The sequence below is a fragment of the Aspergillus versicolor genome (genome assembly GCF_001890125.1).
Source record: "Aspergillus versicolor CBS 583.65 unplaced genomic scaffold ASPVEscaffold_5, whole genome shotgun sequence".
NCBI lineage: Eukaryota > Fungi > Ascomycota > Eurotiomycetes > Eurotiales > Aspergillaceae > Aspergillus > Aspergillus versicolor.
Genome location: NW_024467528.1, coordinates 1,668,516 through 1,694,480, shown reverse-complemented (window position 1 = coordinate 1,694,480; position 25,965 = coordinate 1,668,516). Strand labels below are relative to the sequence as shown.

General features: G+C 49.6%; 10 protein-coding genes across 10 annotated transcripts; 4 read left to right on the top strand and 6 right to left on the bottom strand.

Moving 5' to 3' along the window:
* Window positions 1–139: 139 nt before the first annotated feature.
* On the bottom strand, window positions 140–2,683 carry ASPVEDRAFT_132934 (putative C6 finger domain protein; the record flags this gene model as incomplete). The annotated part of the gene is made up of 5 exons (XM_040806976.1): window positions 140–1,002; window positions 1,054–1,135; window positions 1,346–1,474; window positions 1,700–1,725; window positions 1,789–2,683. The coding sequence occupies 5 exons, from the start codon at window positions 2,681–2,683 to the stop codon at window positions 140–142; spliced, it is 1,995 nt and encodes a 664-aa protein (XP_040668444.1).
* A 940-nt stretch (window positions 2,684–3,623) lies between these two features.
* Window positions 3,624–4,845, bottom strand: ASPVEDRAFT_42185 (putative formin binding protein). The gene is made up of 2 exons (XM_040812520.1): window positions 4,705–4,845; window positions 3,624–4,626 (listed from the first exon to the last, which is right to left on the bottom strand). The coding sequence occupies exons 1-2, from the start codon at window positions 4,726–4,728 to the stop codon at window positions 3,838–3,840; spliced, it is 813 nt and encodes a 270-aa protein (XP_040668443.1). The 5' UTR covers window positions 4,729–4,845; the 3' UTR covers window positions 3,624–3,837.
* Window positions 4,846–5,209: 364 nt separating this feature from the next.
* ASPVEDRAFT_84163 (putative tubulin-specific chaperone) lies at window positions 5,210–7,225 on the bottom strand (the record flags this gene model as incomplete). The annotated part of the gene is made up of 4 exons (XM_040817505.1): window positions 5,210–6,307; window positions 6,353–6,443; window positions 6,498–6,945; window positions 7,036–7,225. The coding sequence occupies 4 exons, from the start codon at window positions 7,223–7,225 to the stop codon at window positions 5,210–5,212; spliced, it is 1,827 nt and encodes a 608-aa protein (XP_040668442.1).
* Window positions 7,226–7,432: 207 nt separating this feature from the next.
* ASPVEDRAFT_84162 (spliceosome assembly protein PRP11) lies at window positions 7,433–8,220 on the top strand (the record flags this gene model as incomplete). Its single annotated transcript, XM_040817504.1, has 2 exons — window positions 7,433–7,444; window positions 7,519–8,220. The coding sequence occupies 2 exons, from the start codon at window positions 7,433–7,435 to the stop codon at window positions 8,218–8,220; spliced, it is 714 nt and encodes a 237-aa protein (XP_040668441.1).
* A 658-nt stretch (window positions 8,221–8,878) lies between these two features.
* Window positions 8,879–10,980, bottom strand: ASPVEDRAFT_132757 (serine/threonine protein kinase CBK1; the record flags this gene model as incomplete). The annotated part of the gene is made up of 4 exons (XM_040806955.1): window positions 8,879–9,191; window positions 9,244–9,720; window positions 9,782–10,285; window positions 10,358–10,980. The coding sequence occupies 4 exons, from the start codon at window positions 10,978–10,980 to the stop codon at window positions 8,879–8,881; spliced, it is 1,917 nt and encodes a 638-aa protein (XP_040668440.1).
* Window positions 10,981–12,585: 1,605 nt separating this feature from the next.
* atm1 (ATP-binding cassette Fe/S cluster precursor transporter ATM1) lies at window positions 12,586–15,351 on the top strand. The gene is made up of 7 exons (XM_040816005.1): window positions 12,586–13,163; window positions 13,220–13,279; window positions 13,336–13,450; window positions 13,532–13,800; window positions 13,856–14,902; window positions 14,959–15,175; window positions 15,241–15,351. Exons 1-7 carry the CDS (start codon window positions 12,813–12,815, stop codon window positions 15,339–15,341), a joined length of 2,160 nt encoding a protein of 719 aa, XP_040668439.1. The 5' UTR covers window positions 12,586–12,812; the 3' UTR covers window positions 15,342–15,351.
* A 127-nt stretch (window positions 15,352–15,478) lies between these two features.
* On the bottom strand, window positions 15,479–15,936 carry ASPVEDRAFT_42182 (uncharacterized protein). The gene has a single exon (XM_040812519.1). It carries the CDS (start codon window positions 15,774–15,776, stop codon window positions 15,498–15,500), a length of 279 nt encoding a protein of 92 aa, XP_040668438.1. The 5' UTR covers window positions 15,777–15,936; the 3' UTR covers window positions 15,479–15,497.
* A 424-nt stretch (window positions 15,937–16,360) lies between these two features.
* ASPVEDRAFT_42181 (uncharacterized protein) lies at window positions 16,361–17,010 on the top strand. Its single transcript, XM_040812518.1, has 2 exons — window positions 16,361–16,446; window positions 16,557–17,010. Exons 1-2 carry the CDS (start codon window positions 16,419–16,421, stop codon window positions 16,757–16,759), a joined length of 231 nt encoding a protein of 76 aa, XP_040668437.1. The 5' UTR covers window positions 16,361–16,418; the 3' UTR covers window positions 16,760–17,010.
* A 505-nt stretch (window positions 17,011–17,515) lies between these two features.
* ASPVEDRAFT_53308 (uncharacterized protein) lies at window positions 17,516–23,996 on the bottom strand (the record flags this gene model as incomplete). The annotated part of the gene is made up of 14 exons (XM_040814777.1): window positions 17,516–17,954; window positions 18,021–18,180; window positions 18,247–18,326; window positions 18,376–18,494; window positions 18,549–18,653; window positions 18,710–19,485; window positions 19,537–20,215; window positions 20,274–20,437; window positions 20,538–20,652; window positions 21,410–22,932; window positions 22,979–23,102; window positions 23,151–23,234; window positions 23,299–23,921; window positions 23,969–23,996. 14 exons carry the CDS (start codon window positions 23,994–23,996, stop codon window positions 17,516–17,518), a joined length of 5,019 nt encoding a protein of 1,672 aa, XP_040668436.1.
* ASPVEDRAFT_42178 (putative mitochondrial carrier protein) lies at window positions 23,835–25,617 on the top strand. The gene is made up of 4 exons (XM_040812517.1): window positions 23,835–24,429; window positions 24,477–24,816; window positions 24,888–25,221; window positions 25,272–25,617. The coding sequence occupies exons 1-4, from the start codon at window positions 24,264–24,266 to the stop codon at window positions 25,344–25,346; spliced, it is 915 nt and encodes a 304-aa protein (XP_040668435.1). The 5' UTR covers window positions 23,835–24,263; the 3' UTR covers window positions 25,347–25,617.
* The last annotated feature ends 348 nt before the right edge of the window (window positions 25,618–25,965 follow it).

The following is a 25,965-nucleotide window of genomic DNA, read 5'->3' as shown; positions in this document are numbered from 1 at the left end:
AGCACCAACATGAACATCCAGAGAGAATATAAACAGGGTCTAGTTAAGCTGAAACGATCGTAACACAATTTTTTCTCATATTACAGGTAAGAAATTCGTCGCAATGGGATGAGAAACGGAAAGTGGTTGCTAGCCACCTTTATTCTCGCGAAACAAACCAGGATCGGACGACCATGCCACATAGACGTTTAATGACCTGTGTGGTGCCTTTTCCGCCGGCTTCCTGTTCAAGGAATTTCTGCGCAACATAAAGCTTGGCTCCGGCATCTTTCTCGTTCGTGGTAATCGGCTGAGGGAAGCTGTGTGGGAAATCGGCCCATCGTTGGCCAAGGTGGCGAGCAATTGCAATTGAGTATATGACATCTCGGTTCTCGTACGTATCTAGAAGCGTACGGCAACGACCCAGCGTATCATCGATCTCCTTCGCAGCGCTAGCTTCATTGTCGTGGAGGGTGAGAAAGTAGCCAATCGCACTCCAGAAGTCTAACTGACGTTGGGTCAATTGGTCTGGTAATGACGGCGGATTGGCGGCAGGTTCCCGGGTCGGGAATTGAGCAAGAGGATTTGAGTCGAAGTGGTCGCCAGTGATCATCGCTTCAATCACATCGAGCCGTTTGGAAGTAGCTAGGAGATCATAATCCTGCTGACTCCCATTCGATACATTCATCACATGGCGGCATAAGGTCATGGTACTCCAAACAACCGACGCTTCAAAACTCTCCAACCGCGCGAGAACGTTAGGATCGCTCAGGTTTCGGTCGTTGAATGCTTCGATCAACGCGGAATATTCTGCCATCAATTGAGCGTTCGCCAATAGGTGACTCAGTGCCTTCTCCGAGAACCAGCGAGTCTCGAAAAATCGATCAATTGCAGGAGCGTATGTCGCAAGGAACACGGCCTGGATTTCCTCAAGGCGGTTGGGTGGAAGAGCGGTGATGGGATGAGGAGGTGGGGGTGGGATGCCTCGCAAAGCCAGAAGATCGCTAATCTGGACTTGTTTCACTGAGAGCAAATGTCAGTAAAAGAATTCGCAAAACCCAGATCAAAACTTACACCTGAAGCTTGTCGGCTCGGAGTTCCCAGTTGTGGTTGTCGCGGGGTTGACAGTTGGTTGCAAACCTCCATCAGCAACATTCTGGACGCTGGCCATATTAGGCGAATTGTTTTGGTTGAGTGAAGGGTCGATGGACGAGTTGTACTCGTAGCGTTCTGTAGAAGTCGATGGAGACTGCGAGGGAGCGAAGGGTTGAGACGAGGCCGGTACGTAGCCAGGAGGGGCAGTAGGGTAGGATGATTGAGATTGAGCAGTTGTTGAGTTGGTGGAGGGGTCCTGCGGGTTGACCACGAGCGACGGCTGGGGATTAGGAGCTGGCTGTATCGCAGAGGGAGTGGGCTGTTTGAAGACGGGGTCGTAGCCTAAGCATTCACGCTTGCTCTTGACGCAGTTGCGGCAAACGGGGTGGCCTTCGTCACACTAGCGGGGAGCATTACCTCGTCAGCAACGGTAATGGGGTAAAACAACAGCTCAATGAACAGAGTGCCGTAAAAATAAATCAATAATGGGCGAACGAGGGAATAAGTGCGCGAGGGAAGTCGCGGGCGGGAGCGTCAACAAGCGACAAGAAATGGCGGGGTTTCCTGGTGGTGGGCTGGACGCGAGCCGAAAGATTTTTGGCAACGCAAGCGAAAGCAACACCACGCAACCTCCCACCCCCTCGCGCAATTCTCAGGCGCCAAACTCGCCTTCTCCGCGTTTTGCAATTTTCCTGTGGAATAGAAATTGTTCACGTACCTTAATTCGTCGCTTGCGACATGTTAAGCATCCAGTTTTCGTCCGACGCTTCACTTCTTTCTTGTGCCTGCTAGCCGATAGCATCTTGTTCGCATCTCCCTGGAGCTGATAATGCATTTGCCCCCCTGAATTCATCCCCATCTGCGATGGATACCCTGCCATATACTGGCTAACCGATGCCATCGGAGGCATCGGCGATCCAATGGGCGCCTGCGGAATGTGCGACGGCTGTCCCTGCATGGAAGGGTTCGTCAGAGGAGGGGAAGCGCTATTGTGGCTGTGGTACATGTCAGGAGGGGGTTGTGACTGCTGATGCGATTGCTGGTGCATTTGTGCCGGTGATTGCTGATGGTGCTGCGGCGTATTTTGCTGGGGCGAGTAATGATGTTGCGGGGGCTGTTGCTCATAATATTGGTGTTGGCCAGGTGGATGTACGCCGTTTGACGAAGCTGGGTTTTGAGGAACGGGTGTGGATGAATCTCCATGGTGTTCTGTGGTCTGATGGATATGTTCCGTTGTCCCATTTTCAAAGTCGTGGCCCGAAGTTTCTTCGTCGAATCTGTCAAACGAGAAGTGCTCAGTGCCATGTAGATCATCCATAGCGGGCATCGTGGTATCCAACGGCGGTAATGACGTATCAATTGGAGGTAACGCTGGTATCGTTGAATCCATTGACGGTAGTGATGTATCTATGGCTGTGAGGGATGTGTCGTGATCTGGTAAGGTTTTGTCAATCGGGGGCAGCGAAACATCAATGGGCGGATGTGACTGTTCGTCTGTATGCGTGTGCAACGGCTCCGTAGAAACATTGTCTCCCGGATCAGTAGTGGCCTCTGCAGCTGGCTGGGGCTGCTCGCCCGGAGGCTGAGTGTGCTCTGTTGTATCGGCCATCAACTTTTCCAATGCCACCCGATATCACGAGAACGAAAAGGCGGGTTCTTCGGCTCAATGCTTGGTGACCGTGTAAACCAACCAACAGGCAGAACGCTCGATTCGTAGTCAAAAAACCGTTTGTGTCCGACAAGGCTTCACTCAGAGATTGACGATGAAGTCCCTAGTCTCAATAAAACAATTAGTGGCATGATTCCAGTGTCATGTATGTGCAAGCCCAAATGATCGTGAGTAAAATAAGAATTCTGGAAACTGGCAAGTCATAGAAAAGATTTCAAACAGAGTCCAAATGGCCGCCGTCATCCATGTCCAGGTCGGAGAATTGCTCGAGAGCTCGGTTTCAAGTCAGGCACAGGCGCATCAACCATAGCCCCACCGACACCCAGGTCTAAGTACTCTTGTACTCAAACACTTATTCGTCGGCCTATGGGCTTGATAAATAAAATGTTTGAGGTAGATTTAGCTCAGAACGCGACCGCAGGGAACCTCTTCGACGCCGCGCAGCACCGGACATTCTTTGCGCGGGATCATTCCACTCCATTCGCGGCAGTTTCGGAAACCGTAAGACGAAATATTCAATTTCTGCCGTCCTCATAAAGCTGGCCATCTGACTCCGCCCAAGTAAAATCCAGAGCGTGGGGAGGGAGGTGCATCTCGAAGTCGGGGAAGGGTCGGGGGGGAAGAACGAGGCCCGTTCGAGGCTCTTTTACTCACCAAGGACTGGTCAGATAAGCGAAAAGAAGCGAAAGCCGAATAACTATTCCACCAGAACTTAGTATTCGGCGCCGAGCAAGCTCCGCTTCGGACAGAGAAGACAAACGGGGGTTGTTGCGACGGCAGACGTAGCGCGATGCGAGGGAAAAGAGGAGAGAACGTGAAGATTAAAAGATTGGAGCTTGTTCGGGCCCGCCGATTGAAGGACGGACAACGGCCTGCTCCCCGGGAAAGGCCAACGGTGGCAACAACACTATATCTTCACAACAGTATACTCGCCCCAGCAACCTCTTTGCAGTTCTGGTCGTATTCTACGTATTTACGCATTGGCACCCACGTAGTCACTCACTTCTACGCATCTACGCATCTACATTGGTTCCTGCTTGGCATTGTCAGCCCATATCCAGCATTGGATCCAGACTCGACCACGGTCCATTTGTCTATTTTTTCATGGCCTTGGGCTTGCGTTTCTTGAATACCACGCCCGTGTTGGCTGTTGAAGGTTCCTCTTCCTTAGCTGGTGTCCCATCGCTCGGGCGGTCCTCCGTCTGGGACTTTTCTTCGGCTGGCGTGCCTTCGCCTTCCCCCGTCCCCAAATCCTTGGTCTTCTTCACTTCCTTTGTAGAAGCCAGAAGCGCATCCAAATCGTCATCCTCTTCATCCTTCGCACCAGGATATTGCCGCGTCCTTGATCCCCAGCCCTTACTAACAAACCGCTCAGCCTCCTGCTTCGCCTCCTCTTCCTCCTCATCTATATCCAAATCGTGCTTCCGCTTCCGTACCCCAAGGGTAGGCTGTTTCTCTTCCCCCTCCTGCTCCTCCGGCTGTATAACCTTCTCAGAAACCGTCTGCCAATCCCCCGCCAATGCCATCTCACTCCTGTAGTCATCTGGGATCGCAACCCCCATCTCCGCAAGCTGCGCCATCTGCTTTTTCCGCTCTTCCACCGAAACAGGTCGCTGCGGAGTCGGCGCAGCTGCAGCAGATGATCCCTTCTTCCATGACGAATTATCATTTCCCGCCTTCCCACCGCCAGCGACCGAATTCCGTAACCGCTCGACTTCGTCCTTTGCGCGCTGTGAGTCTCGTTGCTGCCGCTCGTTGTCGCGATGGATTTCTCGTAGGAACCGCTTCAGGTTGCTCTGATGTTTTCCTGTCGCTTCATGTTGCGTCTTTTCGAAGGCCGTGTCGCGAATATATATCTTGCATTGTTTGCACCAGAATTTTGGCTGTGTTGGTGTCAGAGGGCTTGAATTTAAAACAGTGCGGTGGCTTAAATGCGAGCTTATCGGGGGGGTGAGACTTACTGCTGATTTCCAGTATTCTGCCATCGGTTGCAGCGCTTTCCTTGTATGAGTTACTAAAATGAAAAATTAAACGGAATCCCCGCGGACAACAAAGGGCTTTTGATTTGAAGGTGGTTGAGGGCGTGTAGGTTTCAGGTGTTACGGAGCTCTGGCGGCGTTGGTTCCCATTCCGTCCCAGATCTTTTGCCGCTTTGGACCGCCAGTCTCAACCCTACAGAACTATGACTATACGATAGGCCTCTTTGTTGCGTATTAATAATTTGGCTGAATTTAAAGCTAGTATAATGTTTAGCTACTAAATTATATATTGTTCCTGAAACAGTTCATGCCTTTTAAACACGGTTGTAGGGAAAAGGCAAGAGGAGCAATATATATCTATACCTCTTACCATGGCCACCCAAAGCAATTTTAGTAAATCATCAAAATGTTATCAGATATCACTAGATAGGTTTCATAGATCATTATTCATTAGTATTTACCAATACCCCTATATACATCGCCCCTATCACTGACTAGATGTAACCTCGACTCGAATCCTAGCCTCTGCAAGATCCGGCTGAAACCAGAAGCCAATGTCCTTCGTCGTGTCCACGAGTTCAACTTCACGCTTCGCAAATTTGGCATCTCCCCCGACGCCCAGCATGTCGTTATCGTTGGCTCCATCCTCCTCTTCGCTATCCCATTCGTCTTCTATATCCATATTCTCCTTGCTTACCGGGTCTAGTTCGTCTGTTTCCCAGATGAGCCGGAACGCGAAAGGAGTGATCCCGAACAAGCGAGAGACGATTGCTTTCACCTGGTATGTATCGTATGATCGGGGGATCTCCTTTACTTTGACCGTATCATTGCTGGCCGTGTCGGAGTCTTCCCGGCGTAGGCGGAATGCCATCCGCACTAGTCGAGCAGCAACAGAGCGTGGGTTAACAACCGCGTCTGTCCCGGCTGTCTTCGAGGCTCGTTTGATGAGCGGTTCACCGTGGATTTGGCAGAGTTCGCTGTATCGCGGGTGTGGTTTGATAATATCTGCCTCCGCAGTCTCGGGAGACGCTGACAACTCCTTTCCAATTAGAGACAGGTAGTACAGCTCGGCGTTGTTGCGGTCTTTTGCAGATATTGTGCTGTAGTTGAGCATTTGTAGATTTGCGATACGAGATAGGGTTAACATGTATGCTTCGTCCACTGTCATGGCCTTCTCGGGCATGCCGGTGATAGATGATGGTCCCACGGGTTGGTTGAATAGAGGGTTCCCGGATACGCGGAGGTTTTGTAGCCCTGGGAAGAGGTCGGGGAGTTTGTTGATAGATAGCCATGAATTAATATTGTTTCGTGAGAGATCAAGAGAGCGAAGAGTATTTGAGAATTTGAAAGAATGGCCTTCAGAATCAGATATCGAAATCTCATCAATGGAGTTGCCGCGTAGTGAGAGATGCTTCAGGTTGCAGAGTGATGTCAACGCTTTAATAGAAGAAAGTGAAGTAATCTCGTTATTCTCAAGAACCAGAGTAGTTATGGTGTTGGATATTGGAGTTGCGGCCATAGAGATCTGGTTTCCTGCGGCCGAAAGCCATGTAAGTGATGGAAACCGAGCTGCCACTCCTGATATCTACGCAAGTTAGCGAAGTACTTTCGACGGTTAGATCCCTCGCACCTGTTCCCAGGGAAGTAGAGTGTCATTTAAGTGAAGCTCTTCAACTCCTTCAAACTTCAGGCCCTCTTCCACAGGTTTAAATCGATTCCCACTAGGCAACCCAGTCAGCACACCTCATCTCCTAAGCCAACACACAGATACTCACTTCAATCTCAACAGCTTCAACCGCTTAAGCGGTCCACAAATATCAGCAACATCTCTCCAAGATGTCAAAAGATTCCAACTGAGATCAAGCTCCACGATCTTAGGGCAAGTCCGCTCAATCTCGCTGCAGGCTTCTTCAATCTGCGCACGGCTGGCCTCTTGCGCAAGCACACCCGCCACACGCAATGCATCAACGAGTACAATCTTTAGCTCTTCAAGCTCTGCAAGCTGTTTCCGGATCTTATCGAAACCAACTTCCTCAGCGACCTTGCCGTTGAACTCGATGGGCCTCTCTGGCTCTTGCTCACCCTCGCCCGCATCCCCACGAGTTTGTCTCGCAAGGAATTCAGATGCGTACTTTTCCCGGAGCGCATCCAGGAAGCCGCGTGGACTATCCGCTGGGCGCGACGGCCGCACAAAGGACCCGGTTGTGGGGTGGTTTCTTTGGCCTGCCGGAAAGTTAGCATGTGTCCACCCTAAAGCACCAGGATAGGCGATATTGAAGCTGCCTTGGGGATGTTATTGTATAGGGTCAATACATGTAAAATAATTCACTCCTTGATGCTGCCCTGAGTGTTTCCCCCGCGTTGGATCATCCCATTCGACTCCGAGCCATTCTCCAGTGGTGCCCTCGACTTTGCCCACATAGCGGATGGTGCACAAATTCCCATCGTAGGATCGCCGCTGGTTCACCCAGTAATGGGTCTCGGCTGTAGCTGAAAGACTCATTTCTAGGAAATAAAATACACCATCATCTTAAAGACAAGACGTAATTTCCATAAACATTGGCTCGATGGTTGAAGCCCGTCCTTCCAATCGCAGCCCAGTGCAGCCGCTTATGTAATCTCCAACTCGAATTTCCGCAAAGCTTCATATCAAACACCTTCAACACTCCGCTTCTCTCAACAAAGAGAACAACCCCTCCATCCATTCAAAATGGATTATCAGGTATGTATATTTACTACAAATATCCCATCCAACATCCACTCTACTCGGAAAAACTTACACTAACACCCTCCCAGAACCGCGCAGGGTCCAAATTCGGCGGCGGCGGCGTCGCCTCCCAATCCGCCACAAACGCCGACAGACGCGAACGACTCCGCAAGCTCGCTCTCGAAACAATCGACCTGGACAAAGACCCGTACTTCTTCAAGAACCATGTCGGCAGCTTCGAATGCAGACTGTGCCTGACAGTCCACCAAAACGACGGGTCGTATCTCGCACACACCCAAGGACGCAAGCACCAAACGAATCTTGCGCGGCGCGCAGCGCGCGAAGCGCGCGAGGGGAAAAATGCGGACCCGAATTCTATCCCCGGCGCCATGGGCGTGCAGGTGCGCAAGCAGATGATCAAGATTGGGCGGCCCGGGTACAAGATTACGAAGATCCAGGACCCTTTGACGAGGCAGTTGGGGTTGTTGTTTCAGTTGCAATATCAGGAGATTACGCCGGGGGTGAAGCCGCGGGTGCGGTTTATGAGTGCGTTTGAGCAAAAGGTTGAGGAGCCGCCGGATAAGAATTTCCAGTATCTTGTTGTTGCGGCAGAGCCGTATCAGACTTGTGGGTTTAAGTTGCAGGCGAGGGAAATTGACCGGCGTGAGGGGAGGTATTGGAATTGGTTTGACGAGGACAGTAAGGAGTTTTGGGTTCAGATTATGTTCAAGACGGAGCGTGAGGAGAGGTTTAGTGGTGTGCCTGGGTTGGCGCCTATGGGGGCTGCTTGAGCTAGCCTACTGTGCAGGGAGTTCTGTTCTGTATTCATATCCTTGGGGCTTCGGTGGGCGTTACTTGGGTCTTTATTATTGAAAGCAAAATTCGGGCTTCTACCTGGGATTCCTTTACTGCGACATCATAATATACACCGGGACTTCTTCGCCTACTACTAGTTGACGGTAAGTCTTTTAGTCATTGTCAATTCATGTGTCCATAAATTTTCATACCATATTCGTAATGGGAAAAGATAGCCAGTCAGTCATGAGATGCATGTAGTGTGTATGTGGTACGACCGTGGACAGCGTTTTTAAAACCTCGGGCTCCAGTAAAAGCACTCGTGAACATGTCCAAAGAGATACAAAGTACAACTAGCGAGTGTCGACTCGCGACCCAATGCAAAAGAAAAAGAAGAGAAAAGAAAAGAAACATCTAAGGAGATCGAAATAGAGGAAGACAATAAATAAAAAGACGATGCTCTTGAGCCCAGTAACATGATGTATGCGCTATATGCTTGATAAAAAAGAAACCAAGGACCATGGTCTATCCCCACCGACGCAAGAGCGTGGGATGAGCCATTGAAAAGCGATCAACGCAAGCCCGCCCGCTTTCAAAACTTTCCAAAGACTATCATCGTCGGCTCGTTTAAAACTTCGGACATTGTTTCTACATTCAACTTGCCTGGAAGGCGTTGAACGCTTTGTATGTATAACCGATGAAAGGCAGACTCATTTCGGCCTCTTGTTCGTCTGGCATAGCACGTGCCTGAGCGCGGTGAATGGCGCTGGTATCCTCTTGAGGAATTTCGTCAATTGGGAAATATGACACATCGATGTTCGAGCTTAGTCGCGGCTCAAATGGTGCGCGGATCTTGCGCAGTTGTTCCCATACTACTCCACGGAAGAATGGGTGGTTCTTAATCTGGCTGGCACCTCCATACTGCCCACCGTCGTTACCAACACGGTGCTCCGCATCGCATAGGAAGCTGATATATGGTTAGATTATTCACTTCTTAAAAGGGCGAAAACGTATCGTACCTTCGAATCAGACCCTCAGATTCACGGGACAGTGTCAATTCTTCTGGGAAGTAAAGGCAATCCCTCCAGTTTACAATCTTGCGGTAGGTATCGGTCGTATCCTCGGCGCAGAATGGAGGCCAGCCTACGAGACATTCGAACATGATGGCGCCGACAGACCACCAATCGCAAAGGTAGGTGTAACCTTGGCCGTTGAAGATTTCAGGAGCGATGTAGTCAGGAGTTCCGACAGTGGAGTACGCCATGGCTCGGCGAGACTTTCTCCAAGTGTTTATTTGCCCACGGTTTGATACTGTCAAGTTGATCGCATCGTTGAAATATCCTGAGTTTCGGTTCTTGTCCTTTGATGTTGAGTTCTTCAATAGGTTCTGGTAGTAAGAGTTGTCATGAGTCTTCTTGCCTCCAGTGGAGAGACCGAAGTCGGTCAACTTGACATGACCGCCGCGATCGAGAAGAATGTTATCAGGTTTAATATCACTGTAAATGAGTATATTAGCATGCTGTGCGCCAGATGAAAGCCTGGCTTGGCCTTTCTTACCGGTGAAGGAAGCCCAACTTGTGGACCGCCTCAATCGCCATCACAATTTCGGCCATGTAAAAACGAGTGATATCTTCGGAGAAAATTTCATATTTGATGAGCATGGTCATCAAATCACCACCCGGTAAGAACTCCATAAGGAGGTACAAGTATGCAGTGTCCTGGAAAGAAGCATGGAGCTTGACGAGCCAAGGGTTATCCTTCGAATCAGCCAAAATATCACGCTCGGCACGAACGTGCGCCAACTGATCCTTCTTAAACATCTCCGTCTTGATAAGCGACTTGAGCGCATAAATCTTGCCGTCGGTTTTCCTCTGCACAAGCTTGACCTCACCAAAGGCACCCTTTCCGATAACCTTGATGGTCTGGAAGTTGGAGGGTGTCTCCCTTGTCCGAAGAAATCGCAGGAACGTTGACTCCTTTCTCCCGACCATTTCGGACTCCTTGATCTTTGGCTCCTGAGCGACGGTCGGTTCGCGAATCATCTTGTCAAGCTCCGCCGAACTATTCGGTTGAAATAACGTTAGCAAAGGCCTTTCCCTCAGGATCATACAATTTCTGAGTAAGAAAGCTTACCGCATGTTGCGATCGCGCGCACGCTCGATATTCTCGTGGAAGAATACATTGACCAACTCCTTTGCGGCTTTTCCACGCTTGTGAATGTTTTCAGAGAAGCGCTCCGGGTAGCGCTGAAGTTCTTCATTCTCCGCGGGAGCTCGAGGGCTGCGAGGTACAGGAGGAGCCAAGTGTCCGGGTTGCTGCTGTTGTCCGGGAGCCGTATTACCAGCGGTACGGGGTCTCTGGGCAGGCGAGGCCGCGCGATTAAAGAAGCCCGTTCGGTTGGCGTTGAGGTCCTGGTTAGAGAACTGCTGGATCAACCCATTTGTTCCGTCGTTGGGGTTGACGCCGTAGGCCATTCGAGACTGATAAGCGGGCTGAGGGGACTGCAGGTTGGGCTGGCCGTAATGGGGTTGGGCGTAAGCAGCCTGCGGCGGAGCGTAGTGGTTTGGCATAAAATATCCCTGGCCGTAGACGCCATTCTGAGCATCCATATAATCCTGAGGACTTTGGCTCTGATAGATCGGCTGAGGAAACGCAGACGGGGTGGTCGGGTACGCGCGATTGTTTGCAGCCGCCGGATTGAAGGCACGCTCATTGTAGCCGAAATTCAGGTGGGGGCGGTTGTTGTTGGGATCCATCTTGAAAGAGTGCCCTCCAGGTTGCCAAAATCGGACGGAACGGCGAGTTTGGGGATGGAGGGGATGGTGAATATAAGGGGGAGGAAAGGGGGAGGGGAAGGTGGGAAGAGGCGGTGGCTTCAGGAGACAGGGAGAGGGCGAGGCGACTTGAGGGGAGGACAGTGTTACGAGAGGTGCTAAAGGCTCGTAGTGGAGTGTTGGAGGGCTCCCGACTGGACAAGTCGCGCTCGGGGGAGTTCAATCAGGAAGCGATTGAGCACCAGCGACGGGGTCTGTTGTCACAATGCCAGATGAGCGTCGACAAAGAACGAGGCAAAAGCAAGACCGACAGCCAATAAATCCAAAGTAGTCCAGACTCGAGAATGTGCAGCAACAAAGTCCCAGTCCTGGAGCCCCGAGCTGGTGGCCGCTACGGGAGACCGCTGGGGCCGGGAGCGTGGCGAACCATCCCCTCAGACAGTGCGACTCCTTGCTTCGGTGCTATTCCAGACTCGATTTAAACACTGGTGAAACAAAAGAGCCCTCACATAGCACAAGCCAGATATAATTATTAAAATGGAAGTGTCTAAATATACTCATCAATCACTATCACACTCTTCCCGCCGCGGAGGCTACCCGGGCGCTCATTTTGTCCGATTTGTTGATATCTAGCCATCCAAGCTCGACAGCTGCACCATGCATGTGTCCTGTGCTCAGGGATAACGCCCGGACCAGTTTTGAACAGTCCAATACCGGTTCTCTCGACGAACCCTGGGGACTCGTCGATTGAATTAACAAATCTTCGGAGGTTCAGGTAAACCATTCGTCAGAGTAGTAGGCCATAGCAAGTCCAATTTGCAAATAGCCGTCGTTAATAGGTAGCGCAGTGGTAAAGTCCGTTTGAGAGAGATCGGGATTGGGTCCTCCAATGGTCGAACCAATCTTCCCGGCCATATCTTGCTTATATGTACTATTAGGAGGGCAAGTCACTGGAAGCTAGAACATCGAATCCTGGAGACGATAAGTTCAGCTCTCTTCATTCATTCTACTGAATGATGCTTGGAACCTTTCAATTGGCCTCATATACCTGTGTCAGCAAAGGCAGATCGTCGATGAATTCTTAGACATGTCCCAGTAGATCAGGCTGATGGTGGCCGATGACCGGTGTGCCTCTGACGGCCAGCACTTTTCTGTTAGCACCTGGACTCTGGTGCAATGTTTATCAGTATTGGCTGCAGTGTCAGCTTTTCGAGCTGTGATACGGCTGAAGAGGTTCCTCCACGCTCAACTAAGTGCAATCAGGACTCGACAGATTCATCCTGCTGACGGAGCTCTTCTCGTTGAGCAGATGACTCAAGGACCGAGTTGGGGAGTGCTCCGACCGTCTTTCTCACTCTAGTGCACAATAAGTCTGCAGTGGATGAAGCTTCTGGTGCCAAAAATTGGTTGATGGTCTGGGCGAAGTAGAGATCAGATATCGAGAGCTGTCGTGGAGGCTTCATTGCATCATCTCGGGATCAATTGCAACAGAAGATGCCATCACGACATTCTCCTATTTATATTCTCGCCGAAGAGCTCTTTACCTAGACCCCCTAACGCCGTGGTTTTGTTGCGAAGGCAGAAACGGATTGCATCCAAGGTTCTCTTCGTGTTTCGTGACAGGTGGTGACCTAATCCGGAGGTCCTCAAACATCATCGCCCGGTCCTCTTTTCCCCTCCGAACCCGGCGCTCCGCAACGCGAAGTGACAGCCCAAACCAGCGAACTCGCAATAGCTACAACAATGCTCCATTGAGCAAATACCGGCAAGGAATAGCGAGTGGCAGCTTCTGCAATCATATTTACCGCTGTGAAATGCTGCGTCAAGCAGCTCGGTCGCCTTGCTGGCGCGCCCCGGCGCGGCTCACCATCCAGCATCCCGCATTCCCGCGCACGAGACCTCTAGCAGCTACGTTCCGCAGACCTCAGATTAAATCATTCTCAGATAAGAAGCAACCGGACGAGAGCTCAGCATCCGATAAAAAGACTCCCGTACCCGATCCATCCTCATTACCTACCAAACCAGCGGCTCCGAGCCCGCCGAAGACCCAAAATGCCGCAACTGCACAGAAGACCTTGCTTAGTGAAAGCACAGTGGGGAGGAAAGAACAGAGAAAGGCCGACTGGGCTATAATGAGGGAAATGGCGAAATATCTCTGGCCAAAGGTAGAGATCTGAAAGGCTGATGCGCTGTCTACACTCTTTGCTGATCGGCTATACAGGGTGACTGGGGTACCAAGCTTCGTGTGGGAACGGCACTGTCGTTGCTAGTTGGCGCAAAGGTGAGGATCGCAGCAGAACTACATTGGTATCTCTCCTGTTGCTTACTGTTGTCTAGGTCCTAAATGTTGAGGTTCCGTTTTACTTCAAGAGCATTGTTGACTCCATGAACGTGGATTTCGCGGCTGTTGGTGGAACAGCTTATACGGTAGCCGGATCGATGATTATTGCCTGTAAGAAATAGTGACTCTTTTCTTTTCTATTCTTTTTTTTTTTTTTTTTGAAGACTGCAAGTGACTGATTCTCTATCGCAGACGGTGTTACCAGAATTGGAGCCACTCTGTTCCAAGAGCTTCGAAATGCTGTTTTCGCGAGTGTCGCCCAGAAAGCAATCCGCAAGGTTGCGCGGAATGTCTTTGAGCACTTGTTACGACTAGATCTCAACTTTCATCTTTCACGACAGACCGGAGGTCTGACCAGGGCCATTGACCGTGGAACGAAAGGTATCAGCTTTCTCCTGACGTCAATGGTGTTCCACGTCGTACCTACGGCTTTAGAGATTTCCCTTGTGTGCGGTATCTTGGTATGTCTGCCGTCTGCAATAGGTGTATTTCTGGCATTTCTAATAAAAATAATAGACACATCAGTATGGGCTCAAATTTGCTGCGATAACCGCGACGACCATGTTAGCCTATTCTGCTTTCACAATAACAACAACAGCTTGGAGAACGAAGTTTCGAAAGCAAGCCAATGCAGCAGATAACAAGGGAGCCACGGTTGCGGTCGACTCTCTGATCAACTATGAAGCGGTGAAATACTTCAACAACGAAAAGTTTGAGGTAGCACGTTACGACAAGGCCCTCAAAGCATATGAGGACGCCTCCATCAAAGTCACAACGTCTCTGGCTTTCCTGAACTCCGGTCAAAATATGATCTTTTCCAGCGCCCTCGCAGCTATGATGTATCTTGCCGCCGATGGAGTTGCTGCCGGCGAGCTGACTGTTGGTGATCTGGTCATGGTCAACCAGCTCGTCTTCCAACTTTCAGTGCCTCTGAACTTCCTGGGTTCCGTTTACCGCGAGTTGCGCCAGTCGCTGCTCGACATGGAAACATTGTTCAACTTACAAAAAGTTAATGTCAACATCAGGGAACGGCCCGACGCCAAACAGCTAGCCCTCAAGCAGGGCGGCCAGATCCGATTTGAAAATGTGACTTTTGGATACCACCCCGACCGTCCCATCCTCAGAAATGCTAGTTTTACAATTCCTGCTGGTCAGAAATTTGCTATCGTTGGCCCTAGCGGTTGTGGCAAGTCTACCATCTTGAGACTCCTTTTCCGATCTTACGACGTCCAAGAAGGAAGGATCCTAGTGGATGGACAGGATATTCGGGATGTCACACTAGAAAGCTTGCGAAAATCGATTGGTGTCGTTCCGCAAGATACGCCGTTGTTCAATGACTCAATTCAACATAATATCCGCTATGGAAGGCTGGAGGCTTCGGACGAGGAGGTCCGCAAGGTCGCTCGACGAGCACATATTCATGAGCTCATCGAGAAGCTTCCCGATGGCTACAACACAGCTGTTGGCGAGCGTGGAATGATGATATCTGGTGGAGAAAAACAGCGGCTGGCTATCTCCCGGCTGCTTCTGAAAGACCCTCAGCTGCTGTTCTTTGACGAAGCAGTAAGTAGCTGGTCCGGAGCAACCCTGAAGTAATGGTTTCTAACTGATGCATATAGACCTCCGCCCTTGATACATACACCGAGCAAGCTTTGATGCAAAACATCAACAGTATTCTGAAGGAGAAGGGACGGACAAGTGTGTTCGTCGCGCATCGCTTGCGAACGATATGCGACTGTGATCAGATTCTAGTGCTGAAGGAAGGGCAAGTTGCGGAATTGGGATCCCACCGTGAACTACTTGATACGGACGGCATCTACGCCGAGCTTTGGCATGGTAAGTCGGGGTCTAACCGCGCGTCATTTTCTGCTGGACAAAGAATGCTGACATGCCCTCCGCAGCCCAAGAAACGTCACTGGCGCAGGACCCAGAATATGAACGGAATGCGGAGCTTGAGGGGGAGACGGCTGGGGAAGTCAAAGACATGACACCTAAGAAATAGAGAATAGTCTTGGAGTTCAGTTAAACTTTACACAAAGCGTGATAGACCATTATTGAATATGAACGATTCTTCCTTCCTTGAACAGACGCAGGCCTTGCCGGATGGGCCGCGGACGACATAATAATTCCAATTAATATAGAGCGCATCGGCCCCTGGCTAGGCTGCAAGTGGCCTAGCGCAGCCCCCAATCCCACGTTGCTCTCCACTTCTTCTTCTCCTCTTCTCGAATCTCGACTCGGGAGACTCCTCGACTCGACCCGTCCAACTGACACGCACTCCTCCATCCCCCGTCGCTCGTTCTCGTCGCTGTCTGTCGCCATTCCTGCATTCCGTCGATTCTTTTCGCTCTTTAGCTGTCATTCGTTCGCTTCCTTGGGTTTGCATTCCTTTCTTTCGTTTCCCGCCACTTTCTTTTCGTTGGAACGCTATCGTCATCGTTTGTTGTGGCTGGCATCACATTGTTGCTTTTGGGCTTGTTGCACGCACAATTTCCTGCTGCAAAGAATCTCTCCACGCCAGAACGGTTTCTGCACTCAAGATACGCTATCGAGTCCAGATCACATATATTATCCGTCTTCTTCCATTAGTGCCACTGGTTAGTCTGCTGTCTAACTCTCTGACGTCTCTCATTTGTTTGGAGTTAACTGCATCCCCGTCCCACAATTGTTAGCTCCATTCCCTGATCCTTCCTTGTCCCTGCGTTTTCCCCTCTCACTCAAATCGCTCGCCTCTCCTTTTTAACTGGCTTTCTTCCACAACAGCATATCCGTTGTTTAATATCAGCCTCACAACGTCAATTTTTGCCAGAACATATACCACTATATTGAATTGGTAGGCGAAACCCCTTATCAGCTATCTCCCCACCCGAACCTTGTCCTCAGGCACCAACGGGACATCCGGATCATCATTTATTGAACGCGCAATCGCTAATGTCCTGATGTTCTTCAAAATAGAATCAGCTTGAATATAAACTGTCTAGTGTCTTCGTTAACCTACCCTCTTTTAAACCGTCCAAGAAACAATCAACCCTGTTCGCGCCCTTGGATATTGGGAAGAACCACAAATTCATTTTACACCATGGGTCTCATCGAAAAGCTACAAGCAAGTACGTCTCCCAGTTTCCCCGTCGAACGCATCCGCATATCTATTAAAGAGCCAGTGGCGGGTGTTCGCCATTTAAATCGAGCGCAAAATACTAATATGCAATCAATACAGGGCTGGAAATTTACCGGTTGGAGCAACGATATGCTCGCCGCAAGCACCGCACCACATTCACCGAAGTCCAATATGTTGACGGAGAATATGTCTACTCGAACAGCTCAAACTCCTCATCTGGGACAGTTTCGAAACACTCCACCGGGTCCCACTGGAAGGTCCCGTCCTGGGGTTCATCATCAAGCGACCCGCGATCCCGGTGATACGAGCTAGGACCTCTGACCTTTTCTGTGACGATGTATCCTCTGCGTTATGTCCCACGTGGAGGTTGCAATGATGCCTTCTACCTTCTTGTTTTCCCCTCGCCCGGACTTTGGACGAGCGCCTCATGCATTCGGTGATTTTTTTGCTACTTGAGCGATTTCCTGGTCAAAAGCTTCTTTTCTTGACCTAGGTAGGCTTGTCTCGCTAGGCAACCCTACTCATTTACCTTTTTTCTCTTGGTTTTTTTCCCCCTATTCGGACGCGATTTAATGAATTCTTGTATATTCTTTGTTTTGCATTTTCGTCGGAATTCTTTTCCGTTCCCTGCTCAAACACTCATGAATCATGTGAGCACTCAGGAAGGTTAGCAGCCACGAGTCTGATGCACCTATTCATATATATGTTACAGCTTTTCTATTTGGGCTGAACCTCGTTTAGCGATTTTTTGGAGGTACTTTGTTTACTTTGTTCTTGACCCATTTTCTTGGTTAGGCTTAGTATATATAAGTTTTCTGCGTCTTGAGGACGTGCTATGCGGTGCCCTCGAGTAAATTCACAATCAGAGTCAACATTCAATCTTATCATTATCATTTTTACCGTATACTACCCGTCAATTGTAACATATCCGGGATGGTATAACCTATTGAGACAAACAGTAGTCACATAATACAGAAGATAGATAGAGTGCATAGAAGAGACGGAAAGCATGCATAAGGTTCAGCTTCTAGGTAGGTCAAGCATAATCCCTAATAATCTCAGCGCTTACTCTTCCCACCCCCAATTCTCAACCGTCCCAAATTCGTCAAGCCAGATTTCTGCCTCTGCGTACCAAGAATCCCTCCTCCCTTCGCACTACTACCAGCACCACCGCCAGCGCCATCAGCAGGTGACGAGCGGCCGCCAATACCACCGAAGCCAGCGCGCGGGGTATCGGGAAGAGTCTTGTCTCTGCGCATCGGGTCAGCGCCACTGAGTGCAGACGAGAGGGAAGCGCGTTGTTGGAAGGGCGAGGGTGCATCGGTGTCGAAGGGGCGCTGTGAGTGCCGTTGTGTCGAGCGGGTCTTTTCCTGCACGGACTTGAATTTGTCTAGGAGCTCGACCCAGCGGATGGAGTTTTCATCACGCTGTTTGAGGCGCGTGCTGCTGCGGTCGTAGCTTGATGTACCTGGCGTGGATGTCGATGCCATGGAGGACCTGTGTATGTTTTCTTTAGTGTCAGGGACCTGTTATAAATGTAAGTGTGGAGAGGGTCGGACATACAGGCGAGGTCCTGTGTGGAGGAGGCCGATGTTGCTAACACTATTAAGGCGGTTTTTGAGTGCAGCAAAGGCAGAACTTTGGGGGAGGAGCATTAGAACACCGTAGAGGCATTTGTATAGAAATGGATATCGTTCCGGTTCAAGGAGCTGGAGACGGAGGTCTAGTGCGAGTTTAGTGCTCGTTTTTTCAACGGCGTTAGGGGGAGTATTGTTAGATTAGAACATACAGGTAAACACTGGAGATTCCAGTAGCTGGACGAGTTTGTCGATTTGGATTAGCATGTTGACCGTCATTTCGAGCTCGGCACTGTAGAAATATTAGTCATGTTTAGGGCGTTCATGACAGCTTCACTCACAAGACCTGGAGAAGATTGTATGCCTGCTCATAAGCTTGCGCCAGTAAACAGAGCGAAAAGGTTGAGACTGCATTGTGACACCAAGACCTGAAAAGGGTTACAAAGAACGTTTGGCCATCCTATTGTTTAAGATCAGCCACGGCTTCAGGTCATATAATTTAGGTCCCAATTACCTTGGAGTCCAGGTTCCGCAGTCGTTTTCTTAATTCTGACAACTCCGGTGCCGTAATCAAGTTATTGTTCAGGTTCTGCACCATGATGCTAGCAAACTCGATGTCCTAAAGTAGCGCCAAGGTTAAAAACGTAGAGCTCGTATATCGTATGCAAAACTCACATCTTCCTTCTCAAGACAGTCCGCAAGAGTCCGGTAGATCCGTTCAGGGCTCAAATTCAAGCATAATTGTCGAATAATAAGGTTTCCGCGGACCTCAAGCAAATTTCTGTCCGTCGAAAATAACTGCAGCAAGCTCACCATGAATGCTTTGAAATAGCTATCCTCGCTGTTCCTCGAAATTTGGGACAGAAGCTGAAGATCCTTCGTAACAACAGCCTCCGATGAATCAGACAATGTCTTGAGAAGCACAGGGAAGATCCCATCATTGAATGCGGAAACTTTCTTCGGGGCTTTACGGTGTAGCATTAGGAGCCATGAAAGGGCACCTATTCTGGTGGTTTCATTTTCATTCAAGAACTGAAGAGTGAGAGAGCTAACAGCTGAGCCATAGTCAAGTTCCGGAGTGGGTACTGTGGCAGCGGACATGATACTATTCCGGGGTGAAGCTCTCTTAGAATCAGTGGCCGGCGCATCAGTCCTACTGCTTGGTGTAGAAGCTCTTCGTTCAGCAAACTCTTTCGTAGTTGTCTGGGGTAGCTTGGAAGTCGTACTATGTCGTGAATCGTCTGAGGCATCTTCGGATAGAGTTAAACTGAATATGTATTGCAGCAGCGAGTTATTGACCCTGGTTGCAGTCTCCTTCACGGGATGCGAGCTGCTAGAGAGTGCTGGGAGGACTTGATCAAGAAGGCGTGGGACAAAAGGAAGAATATCTTCTGGGCTGATTTCGAAAAAGCTATCAATCCAACGCAAAGCAGTCAACTGCATCTCCTCGTCTAGTAAAATATTAGCAAACGGTCAGGTTCGGTAGGGCTAGGAATGTTTACCAAATGAGGTATCAACAAATCCCACAAGGATATCTAGGATCTTCGGATAGTCGATTTGGACATCTTGGCCAGGGATCCAATCACCATCAGTATGCAGTCCCTCTTCCTCAACGGCAAATTCAGCTTCGGAATCTTCTATTGCGATATCGTTGCTTTCAGCGTCGATAGCGGCTGTCGGGTCTGTGGCTAGGCTCGTAGTATCGCTTGTATTCGATCGCCTATTGTCACTCTCTTGTCCTTTGCGACTTTCTGCAAGGCCCTTCTTAAGACGAGCAATCCTTTTAATCTCCGCCAGGAACCTGTCGAGAAGACCTTGGGTAGCAACGTTGACATCTCCATTTGGATCGCCCAAAAATCTGATCAAGCCCGCAAGGAATTCTGGCAAATAAGATACAAGCTCTAGATCGGGAATTGTATCCAGCAAGGTTAACCACGACACTAAGAAAGTCCGAGTAAATGCGCTGAGGACATGTATTCGTTCTTTGAGCAACGGTATGAACTTAGGAAGCGAGAACGCTGTTGGAAGGTCATCTGTTAAAGCATCAGGGTCGGAAGTCTGCTTTTCGGATAGCTGTAGAACAGAGACATGGTGGGCAGCCGATTCAGAAACGATGTCTTTCACGAGTCGGTCAAGGAGTTCCGCTCCATTTTTGACGGACAGTTCAGAGTCGGAGGCAAGCTACGTTCATGTTAATAAAGAGGTTTCTTGCCATGTATATAGCATTTAAGAAACACACCTTACTTAGCGCATCGAATACCTCGTTGAAAAATAGTAAAACTTCTCCTTTCGCAACTTTGGCGATGTTGTACATGCTCTCGCAAGCGTAGTATCTAACCCTCGCATCTTGGTCCGAGAAGCACGCAAGTACCGGCGGCACGATCTCTTTGAGATAGGGAGCAACTCCCTCCTAGTACTCTCAGCATCTATTGTGTCACCGCCCGCATGACCGATAAACTCACTGATCCCAGTGCTATCGAGGCCGCAGCCAATCCGATAAGACCCCCATTTCTCGCATGAGGCTGATGAACTGCATAGGCGTAGTCGTGGCATAGCTGGTCGACGATTTTCTGAATTACTTCATGCTCTCCTTTGAACGCGGAATCCCGGACGACTTTCTCGAGTCTAAATGTTTCGAAGGGAAAGAGGTCAGCAATCATCAAGCACTCGGCCCTCCACGTCACCGCGATAAGAAGGATGTACGTACTCTAACGCTCCTTGCTTCCGGCGATCATAGAGCTTATCATTCAGCAACCGCTGGATTGAGTGATCCATCGCTCAAGCAAACATAGGCTGCTGCTCTAACCAACTATCCTCATGGTGGTAGCCCGTTGGGGTTTGGGCGGTGAGCTGGGAATGCGCCGTGAGCTGGAGGAAAGACGGGCCCGTTGCGGTGGTGATAGGGATCGGACTCGGAAGAGCTGCCTAGTTTTCGGGGCAGCACAAGGAAACAAAGAGCTTAAAGAAACCAGTTGAAAGGCTCTGTCGCGTCGTCAGAAAGCCATGTGGGGAGCAACAGTGAGATGCGTTGGCAGAAGTGGAGTGACGTAGTGGAGGGGGGAGTGCGCCTAGATTCTCCCGGTAGCTCTACACGGGCCCGCCCTCTGCCCACGGTTCCCATGCAGGAGCACAGACAGCAGAAGTGCCACGGTACCACTAGTACTAAGTAGGTTCATGTTATTATCAAAACTTGTCTAGCTACATATCCCAATAACCCGCTAATCCAGTATCCCATAGAATCTCGGTCCAGAATACCTAGCCCTCTCAGCAAACAAGACAGGGCTCTGGTCCAATAGTCAATATCACCATAAGAACTCCAACGCTGCTGGGCAATGGCCCTAGGTGCTCTAATCAATGGCTGATATATTGAAAAACTGCAGAAACATCTCGCTCTTGAGTCTCTTGTCGAATAAGGAGGTCTTGGATTTGGTTCATCTGCCCCTGTTCTCCGCTGTTCACAAAGTGATTCCATGAACTGGTGTCGCCATAGAGCATAGCTGGGGCCTTAATATACTGCGTTCCATCAGGTCTGCACCTCTTGCACTTGAAAGTATCGTGTGTATCGCTCGTTGTTTCCGGCTTGAACTGGAATAGTTCACGGAGGGAGTCCAGAGAGAAATGTCGCTCGACGTCTTCGGCTGAGTCTACCACACAGGAGGAAAGAGACTGTTTGTGAGACTGGCGTTGAAATATCTTTTCTTCGATGGACCCCGTCGCAATGAAGCGATAAACAAAACAATCTTTCTTCTGACCGTCACGCCAGACTCGTGCGAGTGCCTGTTGATCAGCCGCCGGGTTCCAATCGGGATCGAATAACACCAGGCGGTTAGCACCGATCAGGTTCAGACCACACCCACCGGCTTTACTGCTGAGAAGGAACACGAATTCTTCGCCATCGGGATCATTGAACTTGTCGACAAGCTTCTGGCGTTTCTTCACGTTCATCGTACCGTCCAGTCTCAAGCAGCCGTACGCTCTTGTCCTGCAAAGCTTCTCAAAAACATCAAGCGTTTGTGTATAGTTACTGATAAGGACAATCTTGTCATTCGTATCTTGACGTATTCGAGCCAGCATCCTGTCAAGAACCATCATTTTCCCTGAGTACCAAGGCCTGACATCTCTGTCTCTGCCTCTTGCTTCGGGGGGAACATAATCATCGGGGAACGTGTGCTCGCAACCCGGAAGGTCATTAGAAAGGCTAAGCAAATCTGGATGGTTGCACAGTTTTTTAAGAAGTCCAATCGCTTTCAAGGGTTGGCTTCCTTTGCCCCTAAGAAGACTTTTTATCTCGGGACTGTCAATGAAGTGTTTGTACAGGCCAAGTTGAAATTGCGACAGATTGCAGAACACCACATGCTCATATTTGACAGGCAAATACTTCGATAGGATGTCGTTTGTCCGCCGAATGATATACTTGTTAACAATGCCTGAAAGTTCGACTAGACGCTCATCGCCTTTCTTTCGGTCTTCCTCTGTGCCTGCTGCATCTCTTCCCTTAAGAATGGGCAGTTCGAATCTCTTTCGAAATTCGTTTTGTGACCCAAGTAGGTCTGGGTTTGCGAAATTGAGAAGAGCAAAATATTCCGAGAGATCATTCTGAATGGGAGTACCAGACAATATCACTCGGCGTTGCACATTCAAGCTATTAAGTGCCGTCCAGGTCAAGCTTTCTTTATTCTTCAATCGATGGCCTTCGTCGCATAGAAGCAGTCCAATTGGACTGTCCTTCAATGTGTCGACATACATCCGCAGGGTCTCGTAAGAGACAATGAGTACCGGCCTTACAACAGACCGACCTGATGAGATTGCCCATTGTTTCAATTGGGTTATCAGTTCCGTCTTCGATGCTTTACCATCCACTGCAAACGGGGTGATAGTACCCTGCCCGAGCCATTTTCCTGCCTTTGTCAGTCAGTGTCCAGCGAGCGCCAACGCATTGCTTACCAAGCTCATTGGCCCAGTTCCCTACTAAACTTGAAGGACACGCAATGATACACTTCTGAATAGTCGTCCTTCCGGCCTCGGGGGATTGTTTCAGAAGTGTCCACATTAATGCAATACATTGCAACTGTCATGGTAAGTCTCATGAAACACATGGAATGGCAGGATCGCATACCGTCTTTCCGAGACCCATGCCATCAGCCATAATGCAGCCATTGGCATTTTTGTCGATCATTCCCGTAGTGCAGCGGTAGAGAAACTATAATGGTTAGTTGGAACCTGCGAGGCGAAAAAAAAAAAAAAAAGCTCTGCCAAGGCCTTACCTTAACTCCCTCCACTTGATGAGGGCGTAAGATCTTTGCCAGCCTTGGGTCTATAACAACTGGAACTTTTGGGCGATCTTCCACCTTCTTTTTCAGCCCAAGTATATCCGCTAAGCTTTTATGTACCAGGGGTTCGTCCAGCTTCGAGTTATTATCTTCGGCGTCATCTGGTTTACCTGATTTTTCTTGTTGTGAATTATCGATATCATCAACCGTCGGGTCATACAGGACGATCGCAAATTCTCCGCTCGGATCATGCAAAGGCTTCACGACGAACGTAGCTCCCTGTCTCATCCCCAGTGTAGGTGCGGGTCGAGAGCTGTCGTATCCACCAGTCGACTTGTCCACCAAAGGCACTTTAAACCTTTGTTTGAAAGTGAAATCTTTGTCCTTCGCTTTAAAAACCGGAAATCTGTTGACATCTCGGGTGGCAAGCGCCAGGCGTTCCTCGTTCGTATACGGCTTCACGCCGTTGTCGTCATTTCCATCAGCCCCAGCATAATTTACCTTCCTTCGCTTCCTTGCAGGCTTATCTGAGGCCCGAGTCGGTGTAGCTGATCCGGGGCATCTGAATGGCTTCGATAGGCGATCGATGGAGTTGGAAGTTGCGCTGACGCGCGATGCTGTCTGTGTAACATCGTCGCCTTGGTTGGAGGGTCGTGGGCGATACCTTCTTGGATTAGAACCCTATGCCACATCGTAATATAGCGACTCAAAAACTCACATCAGTAATATCGGCCAGTTTGCGCGGTTCACCCGTGGTCGAAGCCGTGTCTGAGGGTATGTTTGCCTCTGGCCCACGCGTGTTGCAAAAGCGAGCCGTCAGTCAGACGCCAAAAGATCGCGTGGTCACGTGTTGATAAGATAAGGTCTGCCTTCCCCCGCAATGCATTACCCTGGATCCGTGGACCTTGCATGCATGCCCCCCGATAGTGAGTAGTACCTGCGGGTTGAGTGTTCTGCCCATGTCATCAGACTTCTGGGCCGGCTATATTAGCGGGGCTATTGGCATAGTTATCGGGAACCCTCTCGACCTCATTAAAGTCCGATTACAAGCAAGTAGCCCTGCAAATGGCTCTGCGGAACCTCGGCAACTGACTCGATTTGAAAGCACAAGCTCTCTCGTGCGAGGTATGTTGATATAAGTGTGAATAGAGATAATATTAACCTATTTTCAGGCGCGGCGGCCCCAATTCTTGGATATGGGGCCCTCAATGCCTTACTATTCGTGTCCTACAATCGATCACTGATGCTGTTGGATGATTCCATCAATGATCCCACGAATCCTCAAAATTGTGCCCTATACAAACTATGGCTTGCTGGAGCATTGGGTGGCGTTGCCAGCTGGACCGTCTCCGCACCTACGGAGTTCATCAAATGTCGAGCCCAGCTTGACGCTCGCCCAGAAGTCTCGTCCTGGAGCGTCGCGAAAGACATCATTCGGAATCGCGGCTGGAGGGGCTTGTATTTCGCTGGCGGAATAACTTGTGCCAGGGACTCTATAGGCTATGGTTTCTAGTAAGTTTATATCGACTTTTTTTATCTCAGACGAATCCCATGTCCGAACATTCATTTACCCAAGACTACAGTTTCTGGTCCTACGAATATTGCAAGCGTTTAATGGCCACTCCTGGGGATGAAGATTCAAACAGCGCCGCGCTGAAAGTCCTCTTCTGCGGTGGTCTTGCTGGAATCGTTACATGGGCTTCGGTCTTCCCACTTGACGTGATAAAAACACGAATGCAGGCAAATACAATTGAAGGTTATACCGAAGGCCGTCCGTTATTAGAATCACAAGCCAACAAACGAGAATTTGGTGCCTTTAAACTAGCGAGGGAAGTATATCGGACTGATGGCCTCAAGGCCTTCTATCGCGGCCTAGGAGTATGCAGTCTACGGGCATTCATTGTGAATGCGGCTCAGGTATGTATTTTCGCCTCCTTCATGGGTTCATTGCTAACAACGTAAATCAGTGGGCGGCATATGAGTGGCTTATGAAATATTTCCAAAATCGATCCTGGGATCAACCCCTCAAAGATATATCATAGACATTTTATAGAGTTAGAGCATTGTCCGTTGTATGGTAACTCCAACTGATTCAACAATACAACACCAGACAACTTATGGCAGCTTTGTTTTTAGATCAAATGCCATGCCAAGACAAATATATATATATCCTTTCTCAAGGACCTTTCATATACTTTGGGACTGGTGTCAACGACAAGGAACTACAGACACCAAGCTCCACATGGCTTAAAACATTACTCGACTCAGGCCAGCCCACTGTGTTGATGCTCCGGGGAAGCTTGGTATAGAATTCCAGATACAAGCCCAATCGAGTACCTTAGTGCTTCGAGTTTGGGATATTCATGTGTACAGGGTAATGAGGGATAAGTGTCAGAAACTCATATCATAACATTACGCCTTGGGAGTCTAGATAAATGCGCCATGACTATAACAGCTCCCGGTGAAGATTGCCCCAGCTTTCTTAGTATGCAAAGTTTAACGTGTCCTATGCTAGCGGTTCTTTGTAAATAATTTCATTTCGATGTCAGGGAAAAGTGGACCTGTATCATGTACAAGTTCCGATAAGCGGCGAAGTGGCCGGGAATACCGCAGCAATGCGCCGCCCGACTCGGCGACATGGGGCAGAACCGGCGACATTCG

Coding starts and splice junctions, on each gene's coding strand:
- ASPVEDRAFT_42178 (XM_040812517.1), top strand. CDS start 24,264: ATGTCATCAGACTTCTGGGCCGGCTATATTAGCGGGGCTATTGGCATA. Junction 24,817..24,887: donor TCTATAGGCTATGGTTTCTA/GTAAGTTTATAT, acceptor CCAAGACTACAG/TTTCTGGTCCTACGAATATT. Junction 25,222..25,271: donor TCATTGTGAATGCGGCTCAG/GTATGTATTTTC, acceptor AACGTAAATCAG/TGGGCGGCATATGAGTGGCT.
- ASPVEDRAFT_42181 (XM_040812518.1), top strand. CDS start 16,419: ATGGGTCTCATCGAAAAGCTACAAGCAA. Junction 16,447..16,556: donor CATCGAAAAGCTACAAGCAA/GTACGTCTCCCA, acceptor CAATCAATACAG/GGCTGGAAATTTACCGGTTG.
- ASPVEDRAFT_42182 (XM_040812519.1), bottom strand. CDS start 15,776: ATGACGATAGCGTTCCAACGAAAAGAAAGTGGCGGGAAACGAAAGAAA.
- atm1 (XM_040816005.1), top strand. CDS start 12,813: ATGCTGCGTCAAGCAGCTCGGTCGCCTTGCTGGCGCGCCCCGGCGCGG. Junction 13,164..13,219: donor CGAAATATCTCTGGCCAAAG/GTAGAGATCTGA, acceptor TCGGCTATACAG/GGTGACTGGGGTACCAAGCT. Junction 13,280..13,335: donor CGTTGCTAGTTGGCGCAAAG/GTGAGGATCGCA, acceptor ACTGTTGTCTAG/GTCCTAAATGTTGAGGTTCC.
- ASPVEDRAFT_42185 (XM_040812520.1), bottom strand. CDS start 4,728: ATGGCAGAATACTGGAAATCAGCA. Junction 4,627..4,704: donor CAGAATACTGGAAATCAGCA/GTAAGTCTCACC, acceptor ACACCAACACAG/CCAAAATTCTGGTGCAAACA.